This window comes from Simochromis diagramma, unplaced genomic scaffold (assembly GCF_900408965.1).
Source record: "Simochromis diagramma unplaced genomic scaffold, fSimDia1.1 OVJJ01000684.1, whole genome shotgun sequence".
NCBI lineage: Eukaryota > Metazoa > Chordata > Actinopteri > Cichliformes > Cichlidae > Simochromis > Simochromis diagramma.
In genome coordinates this window covers 121,689-131,420 of record NW_024387475.1, presented here as the reverse complement: position 1 = coordinate 131,420, position 9,732 = coordinate 121,689, and the positions used below count along the sequence as shown (strand labels likewise).

Below are 9,732 nucleotides of genomic sequence, written 5' to 3'. Positions count from 1 at the left end.
ACGTTCTCGTTTACAAAGTCTGCTTTTAATAAATATATCTGTATCTTTACAAACCAAACGTTTTTATCCTAACGTTTAAAGTATAGAAAATCCTATCTATTGTATATAGTACACTCTTACGTCTAAATACTACCCTAGTAAGCTATAGTACTTTTTCCTTTGGGAGGAGAACCATCGTGCAGTCTGTCATTCTGTTTGAAGAAATGTTGACATCTATTTATAATATGTTGAAACATCATTGATTTTCTGTGCAAAATAATACACACAAGCAGAGCAGGTTAGTGTTAGCTACGTACCCTAACTCCTCCAGTTGTATCTTTTTCTTTAGGAAACACATTTCTTTATATCATTCTCGTTTCATTCAAACACAGTAAGTGGATGTAGTTAGTAAGTAAGATATTTCAGACATTATTCTGATACAGAGGAGGAGATACTGGAATTATAATTAGTATCTATGCATGCATTTGTGATTTTGTTTGACCTTCCCATTGCTCACAATTTGAATTTGTTTCACACTGCAGATGAGGAGACTGCTTCTCAACCTAAAAAGAGAGCTTGTTTGGGGACTGAGACAGCGAAAGATGGCACAGTGTGGCGTGAAGAACAGGTGGGGACCTGTCTCCCTTTCACCCCAATAGAAGCGTACGCTGCAGATGGAGAGCCAACGGCTAAGGCCAGGAGAAGTATCTCGAGTCGCCTTCAGAGCTTCCTGTGTTTCATCACTCTTGACATGCTTCATAGCATTCAAGAATGGACTATTCAACATGCACAGCAAACAGAGCATGTTCATTGGTTCATGGACCTCCCTGAACTAATGGCATTTATTGCAATTGTCATCTTGCGGGGGGGTTAACAGGGTTCCATCTCTACGTGACTGCTGGTCAGCAAACCTGGGAAACCCACAGATCATTGGAACTATGGCACGAAACCGCTTCCAAGACATCATGCAACACTACGCTTTGATGACAAGTCCACCCGCAGTGATCGAGCAAAGACTGACAAGTTCGCTGCAATTTCCAGTGTGTGGGATCATTTGTCACCAACTGCATCACGTGCTACAACCCTGGTCTACATATCACCGTTGATGAACAGCTTTTCCCATCAAAGACTCGTGCTGTTTCCTGCAGTATATTGCAAGTAAACCTGACAAGTTTGGGATCAAGTTTTTGGGTGGCTTGTGACCTAAAATCCAAGTACATTTGCAATGTCTTCCCATATCTTGGCAAGGACCCCAATCGTCCCACTGGGGAGAGACTTTCTGAAAATGTAGTGATGAGGCTGATGGTTCCTAGACAAGGGCAGAAATGTTACCACGGACAATTTCTTCACATCGCTTTCACTTGCACAAAAACTTCTTAGACGGAAAATCACCATCCTCGGCACAGTCAACAAGATTCGCAGGGAAATTCCTCAATCTGCTAGACAGACAGATCGCAATGAATTCACCACTCAGGTATGTTGCAGGTCTTTTGTGGTTCTATGTTTATGTGTTTCATTGTGTGTAAAAGTGTTATGGAGATAACACTTTATCTTATTTCTTAGGTGTTTTCAACCTCTGCTGCCACGCTGACAGCGTATGCGGCCAAACGGAAGAAGACAGTCTATATTCTTAGCAGCATGCACAGCGTGGTTCAGACTGATAACACCACCAAAAGGAAGCCAAACACTGTCACAACACCACAAAGTGTGGCGTGGATGTGATGGACCAGATGGTGCGGGAGTACACTGTCCGCAGAGGAACACGGCGCTGGCCAGTTGCTGTGTTCTATAACATGATTGACATGGCAGCACTGAATGCACATGTGCTGTATCAAGCATGCACCGGGACGAAGGAAAGACGGGTGGACTTCCTGGTGGAGCTTGCAAGAGAGCTGGCTCACTCTCAAGTAGCTGGGAAGAAGGCAAGAAAAGAACAGTTGCTTCGGACACAACCCTCCACACCTAGCCCTGGAAAAAGAGCCATGTGTCAGGTCAAACACAAATGCAAGAACAATCATGCCACTGTGCGATGTGTTCACTGCTACAGATACACATGTGGTAAATGCAGACTACAGATACCATGGCAGTGCCAGGATTGTGAGTGATTGCTGAAAATGTTGAAATGTACTCACTCGCTTTTTATTATTATTTGTAAATATGTGTACAAATGGTTGGTTTTTTGTACTGTTTTTATCAATAAATCTCAGCAACAAAGGAAATACACCCATGTGTGTTGATTTCTCCCTAAGATGGCAAACTGAAACACAAGTTTCCTTGTGGCTCAGGAAACTAACCACTCCAAGTTGGTGACTTTTGGAGATTTATTTTCCTGGATGATTGAGAATGCATCAAGACGAACACAAAACGAAGTTCACCGCTTTTAGCAGCTCCCCCCCCAGACAAACAAAGAGGCAGTTGGCAGTTAGAAATCAGCAATCATTCACACACCCCCACTCCCCTCCAGAATTCTCAGGTAACAACCTAATTTACATATGAATGACTAGCCAATTTAGCTTCCACTTGGCTGAAGCTAAAGCTAGCTAAAAGCCTACCAGCCATTTGGCAACTCAGCCCATCACACGTCCACGTCTCTCCTTGTTTCGTCTTTTATTATGAAAGGGTTGTGTTTCCATGTTCAGTGTGTTTCATTTTGCTTCCCCTGTGGTGTCAGGTTCATTTGTGTCAGCTGTGTTTCCACTTCCCTCCTTTCTCTTCTGTGTATTTAAGTCCGCTGTCTTCCTCTGGGCAGTGTTGGTGCGTTTTCCTCCGTTCACGTTATTCCGGGTTTCAGGTTATCTCCTGATTCTGTTTAGGTCCATGTTCATGTTCATGTTTTTTCATCAGAGTTTCTCGCATGCACCTCCTCGGATTCATGTTCATGTTTTCTTGTCATAGTTGTCATAGTCATACCGAGTTATTTCCAGTAAAGGTTTTAGTTTTAGTTCCCGCCCCTGTTTGCTGGGCCTTGTTTTGTGTTCGTGTTTTTCAACCTAATAAATGGTTTGTTTTTTTGTTAAGATTCAGTTCCATCTCTCCCTTGTCTGCTTCCGGGTTCATATTGCAATCACATCAGCCACAGTGACAATAACTTATTTTGATTTTTAACTTTCTTTATTTTTCAACAATATTATGTATATATAAACATTTTGCATCTTACAATATAAAGCCTGGATCCTGCACATATTGCACTTTGAACTTGAACTGTGTTGTCTGTTTATTGGAGATTGTACTACTTGAATTCATTATCCTGGTGATATAACACATTAATTCTCCATTTGGAATCAATATAGTATATAATACAGTATCTGTCTATCCATCTATATAGCTATTGAATTGAACTGGAGTGAATGGAAGAGAATTAAATAATGGATTTCATGTTCATGTTTATCTATGTTGTAACAGTGACGACTTGAGACATCTGTTTGGCACTATATGAAGAGAATTAAATAAAATTTAAATGAAAATGATATTAACTGTATTTATACATTTCATATTTTTGGATGAGACACTGTCAGTGTGCTGTTATATAACTCAGGTATTTTTAAGGCCTGACTGGTGGCATTGGTGCCCATTGCTTTACTGTGCTGTTGGATGTGTATGTGGGCTATCCCTTGTACCTGACATTTGATTGGGCATCACTGTGTTGCTATGGTATGATCCTGGTAGTTGTTGTTAATAAAACAATAACAAATTCAAATTCAAACATTGCTGCATTCTTCTGTCACTGAGGATTCCAAACCTGCACTCAGTCTCCTCATTACTTTGGTATTGAACAGACAAACTTTGGAGCTCCTGCAAAATTTATTCACAAACTGCAAATATTTTACACAAATCTGCGACTGACAACAAGCACAGAGACTTCAAACAATCACTGAAGTAAGGACTGAAAGATTTACTTTAAAACAATAATGATTAAGACCTTTTTCATAAGGTTGTTTTCCCTTGATTGCCAGCTGTTACTGTTTTTATCTTCATATCTTTCATATTTGTCCACCTAAACAATGCTTTAATCATACAGTTTGAGAAGTTTGATATGAATTTATCCAACTGACTTGAAAATGAAACTGACAACTGTCCTGTAATCTTACACAGAGAAACCAAATCCTGCGTCTTTGCCTTGACAGACGCCTAAAATGGCTCGAGCTGTGGTAAGTTACCCTTCACTGTGTCTGTTTCTAAACATTCAATCGTGTGAATTTTTAAAGAAAAATCCAACAACAACAATAATAATATGTAACAGAGCAAAACGTCAGATGACTTAAATGTTCCTCTGCAACACAAAGTCAAAGTCTGCCTCCTCCACAGGCAAAGGAGAAGCTCCCACGCTCATCCAGTGCAGACCGTTGTGCTCTGGACAATGAAGTTCCCGCTTTCATGTTCCGACCTATCAGCGCACCTGCATGTGAGCTCCTAAGTCCACCACCTGCTGATGCCAGCTTTCAGTCGAAGGACACAGACAAGATCATGCATCCAGATTTGAAAAACGATCGTTCATCCCTGGATGATGAAGTGACGTTTTTCATGTGTCCTACTGATGTTCCTCTGCCTCCGAGACCTCCACCCACTGCAGAGGTAGGTCTCTGCAGAAAGCGCAGATATTCTACTGCTTTTTCTGTTAATGATGAAGAGGAACATTTGATGCCCAAACGCATGAGGCTGATGAGTTGGGATGTCTCTAAGTCTCCAGCTGCTGAGAAGGAGTATGTTTGCTTTATGTGTCCTGAAGACAAGAGGTCTGAGTTACCTCTCAGCTCCCTCCAAGGCCATCCACCATCACAGGTCAATAATAATGACACTGACCAGTGTACCATTCTGCTGCCTCCTGAAATCCCAGTACCTCCAAGTCCTGCCCCTGTTGGAGTTCTAGAAACTGTTGATTTTCCTTTTGTTGATAATTAAATACATGTTTGTGGTAATAAATACATTTTTGAGCAAATACATGTTGAGATGATTTGGTTGATTATGATGGTTATAATTATCCAAACAGTATTATTCCTAATAAGATCTTTACTTTTTCTACTTATTTTCTCCATGACCTATTTTGATGTCTATTTTGAAGATCCACTCATATCATGACAGCATGCTTATTCTCAGTAGAGTGTATAGCCACATGTGAACAAATAATAAATTAAAGTCACTCATTAACAACTTACCACATACGCCGGAGCTGAATTCAAGATGTAAGCAGACGTTTCACAGATATCTTGGTTGTCTTTCCATTTCCTACACTAACAGTATCCTGAGAATTGGCTTATAGAGCTGATATAAAGGTGAAATTTGATGACTTAATCGAAGCATCATCAGCTTAAATGCAAATGAATCCACTGTACTTGAGGTAACCTAACACTGACCATGAACGCCACAATCACTGTGCGCCAGTCCAACACAGTGCTTTACTGTGAACTCACCACAGTACTGCAAACTAAAGTGTTTATCTTCCAGTCCAATCCAATCCATCTTTATTGAGAAAGCACTTTAAAAAACCCAGGACAAAACCAAAGTGCTGTACAGTAAATGAGTTAAGAACAATAGAATAAAACATAACAGTAAAAAAATAAAACACATAATACAGAAAAAATTTAAACAGCCCTATATTTCAAAACAAGATAAAACAGCAAAAATAAACTAAAAAACTCAAACTAAAAACCAACATCTTACAAGGTGTCAAAGGTCAGGGTGAAGAGATGAGTTTTCAGGAGTGATTTAAGAACAGGCAGAGAAGAAGCCTGTCTAATCTCTAAAGGCAGATCGTGTCACAGTTTCAGAGATGCTGCAGCAAAAGCACGATGTCCTCTAAGTTTACGCTCAGTCCTGGGAACATTCAGGAACAGCTGATCAGCTGACCTGAGACAGCGGGTGGGTTTATAAGACTGTGGCAGCTCAGAGAGTTAAGATGCAGCTAGGTCATGGAGAGCTTTAAGAGACATTAATACCAATAAGCTGCTAAGATGATGTTGTATTTTATTTACATGTCTGTTTTAGCACTTTAACATTTGCATCTGTCTAACTGGCTAACCATGCAAGACTATTGCAAGCATTGCTCTGTAATAGTGCGACATTTTGGGCCCCAGGAGGTCCTTCTGTATCTGCACGATGTTTGACCTGCAGTCTTTATAGCCGCCTATGTATATTCTTTTAAACCTTTTTATTGTTTTTAAATGATAGTTACGGACCAAATGTTAAACTATATAGTTGAATATATAGTTAAAGTGTTTCTCTAGATACAGAGAAAGGTTTTGCATCAAAAGGTCATCTGTCTGCATATAAAACAGAAGCTTTCATGCAGATGCACTTCCTGTTTAGAGACTTTGAGGTTTAGGTAGTGACGGGGGTGATTTACTGAGGGTGTAAGTTTTCCTCCTGTCAACACACTCTACAATGCCGCCCACATGCCACTCCTGTCCAGTCTTGAAAGCAAAACATGTATGTATAGTATAAAATGGTGAAATGCTGATTTCCATGTTTCAATTGAATCACTTGATTGTAATCAATTGATTGCAGAGACTTTTGTCAAGACCCTATAGAATCAGAAGTCCCGTGAACATGCACTAATAAAAGCTGCAGTTGTAATAAGGGATAAAGTGGTGTGCACAATGTGTGTTTGGATAAGATGTCAGTAATGCATTCACATTAAAATCACAGGGTTTCTTTCTTTTTCTTATTTTTCTTACATATCATGTAAAAAAAACACTCCTGCAACATTTTTTCTCTGCCACAGATTTAGGAGAGGAAGAGTCCAGCATTTCAACACCTGTGCAAATGTTAGTTTATTTGATAGGTGCATCAGTAGTAATTATTTAAATTAGAGTTTTCAGCAGTGTTGTTGTATTTACAGCAAAGTGCCTGCAAAGTGTAAAAACTAATTAACTGATGATACTAGACCCTTAAAAGAGATAAACACCACTAGTCAAGTCATATTGGCTACTTACAAATACATAACCACTCAACACAACCCACACAGTGATCTAATGCACAAAAACAAAGGAGACTTAAACTGGCTGAATCAATTACTGTAAAGAAAACATGGAGGAAGGCTTCCTGTGGTGTCTGGCTGCAGTATAGGTCATAAACCTGCCTCCTGCATTACAGCAGACAGGTCAGGGGTCAAATGAAAAGCAAAATGTTTACCTCAGATAAGGGATGCACCAATACCACTTTTTTGGAAACGAGTACGAGTACTTGCATTTCAGTACTCGCCGATACCGAGTACTTAATAAAAACGTGATTTAAATTTACAGGTAACAGCTTTAGTCCTATAATTTAACAACAAAAAAACAAGGGACTGGTTTGGAATTAAGAACATTTATTTAAAATAAAAGCATGTTGTATGCAACATATTACAGAATAAATAATTATAAAAAAATGTAAACAGTGACAGTGCAACTCAAGTATTTTTCAGTTTATTGTAAACTCTGCCGCTTTGGACAACACAAGGGGCATTAATAAACATCTTTGCCATTTAGTGCACAATATGTGAATAAACTAACAACATCCACCGACATAGAACTGTGGCAGTCAGTGCAGCTGAGGTAGGTATTAACATCAAGTCTAAGATGACTCACTAAATGGAGAGAAACAGTGAGTGGCAGGGTTTTTTAAGAAAAGTAGCTTTTCTGCATCATCAGCAGTCAGACTGTTTCTGTTTTCATCTATAATGTGTGACACTGAGCTAAAAAGCCTTTCACTGTCCACACTGCTACATGGGGCTGAGAGCTATTTACAGGCTATTTTAGCCAAAGTGGGGAACCTGATTTTGTTGACACCCCAGTACTTCAGAGGACTGTCTTCACGAGGGCTTGGGGCCTCTCCGAGGTATGTGTCGAGCTCAATGGCAGCACCTGCTGCCAGCGGCAGCCTGGGCCTTGAGGAACAGTTTAGCAGGAGGTTCTGCAGCTTCTGCCCGACTCCCCTCTGCCTCAGCTCTAGAAGCTCCTGCTTCAGGTGCAGCTTGGCCTCTGGAGCAGTGTTGTTGGAGAAGAAGCGATCTTTATACCTGCACAAAATTCATAAAAGTATTAATATGTGGAAAAATAGGACTGATGTCATGTAATACGTGCTGTTCCAGCGTGTCTTTATGTCCTGCTGCAGTCTCTTTATTGGCTGGTTGAGCTGTCCCTGAATGTCCTCGAGGTGGGAGTAGGCTAAGGCGTTTAAAATGCCCAACTATTTTCCGCCCCACTGCTTTAGCATCAGCTATGCTCCTCTGTGCTAATAAGCGTGGGTAAATAAGCGTGGGCAAACTCTTTGTACTCGTTGTCGTGTTGGGATTTTAGGTGCTTGATTAAATTACTTGTGTTAAATGCGCTACCTTTAGAGCCTCCTCTGGACAATTTCGATGAGCACAATTTGGTATCGAGGCCGATACCAGATACCAGTATCGGTGCATCCCTACCTCAGATTAAATATTTCCCAAAGTAAATTGGACTGAACTGGCCAGTTAAATACACGAGGGGATACGAATAGAAAAAAAATATCTAAAAACAAAGAATGAAAACCAACTATTAATTTAATACTTAAGTCTGTGAAGGTTCTCAGTCATCCAGGTCATCGTAGTCTAAGGAGCTTGGAAAGAAAAGCGTCTGGACTTCTTGAGTTGCTTGAAGACGTTTCACCTCTCATCCGAGAAGCTTCTTCAGTTCTAAGGGTCAATGGTGGGGAGTCCCAGACTTAAAACCAGTGGGAGTTTCCCCCCAAAGAGGGACAAAGGACCCCCTGATGATCCTCTACCTAATCACATGAGCCAAGGTGTGAAAGCGGATGTGGGTCCTAATCAGCCAGGGTTTCGGGTGAGCTCATTGTGAAACCTGGCCCCACCTTATCATGTGATTTCCTGAGGTCAGATGGCCCAGGATGTAAATGGTCTCAGATCCCTTCCCAGACGCCTTAACGCCCAATGAAAAAAACACATCATTTTCTCTCCAGTTACCCTCAGCAGTCCAACAGACCTCCAGCACCAGTAAAACATTAACCAGAAATTGTTTATGGGACACGTGTCGTTATTTATGTTTGTGGAAATGTGCATTAAAATTAAAATAAAGATGCTGGTGTCTGACGTTACTGACTTCCCAATTGTGTGGCTTCTGGTGTGGCCTTCACAATTCAATTTTCAATTCAATTTTATTTGCTCAGCGACAAATCACAACAATATAAAGTCGCCTCAAGGCGCTTTATATTGTAAGGCAGACCCTACAATAATACATACAGAGAAAAAGCCCAACAATCATATGACTCCCTATGAGTGAGCAGTCTGGAGACAGTGGGAAGGAAAAACTCCCTTTTAACAGGAAGAAACCTCCAGCAGAACCAGGCTCAGGGAGGGGCGGGGCCATCTGCTGCGACCGGTTGGGGTGAGAGAAGGAAGACAGGATAAAGACACGCTGTGGAAGAGACAGAGGTTAATAACAGGTATGATTCAATGCAGAGAGCTGCATTAACACACAGTGAGTAGGAAAGGTGACTGAAGAAGAAATACGCATTGCATCATGGGAATCCCTCAGCCACATACACCTGTTGCACTACACAACAAATGCAAGCATGTCAGTTTTATTCATTTTATGCAAATCTTCGTACAAATTTTAAAGGTAATGCAGGCAAAACTTTGTAAGTATATGAGTGATTGGATGAAGCGGTTTGATGACGTAACACGCTATTTTAGTTTAAAATACTTATAATGTTATGATAAATGGTAGTTTTGTTACTTTTACAATATTATCCATCCTTCAGTTTCAGCGAACATGACAGTTAGCAGTGTAA

At 40.5% G+C, this 9,732-nt stretch overlaps 1 protein-coding gene across 2 annotated transcripts; it reads left to right on the top strand.

The window, feature by feature from the left end:
* Positions 1-3,541: 3,541 nt before the first annotated feature.
* On the top strand, positions 3,542-5,082 carry LOC120723595. Of its 2 annotated transcripts, XM_040015125.1 has the most exons (3): positions 3,542-3,855; positions 4,072-4,127; positions 4,285-5,082. In XM_040015125.1, exons 2-3 carry the CDS (start codon positions 4,113-4,115, stop codon positions 4,876-4,878), a joined length of 609 nt encoding a protein of 202 aa, XP_039871059.1. In that variant the 5' UTR covers positions 3,542-3,855; positions 4,072-4,112; the 3' UTR covers positions 4,879-5,082. The 2 variants fall into 2 exon arrangements, with proteins under 2 accessions (XP_039871059.1, XP_039871060.1); XM_040015126.1 differs by lacking the exon at positions 3,542-3,855 and having other exon boundaries at positions 4,007-4,127.
* The last annotated feature ends 4,650 nt before the right edge of the window (positions 5,083-9,732 follow it).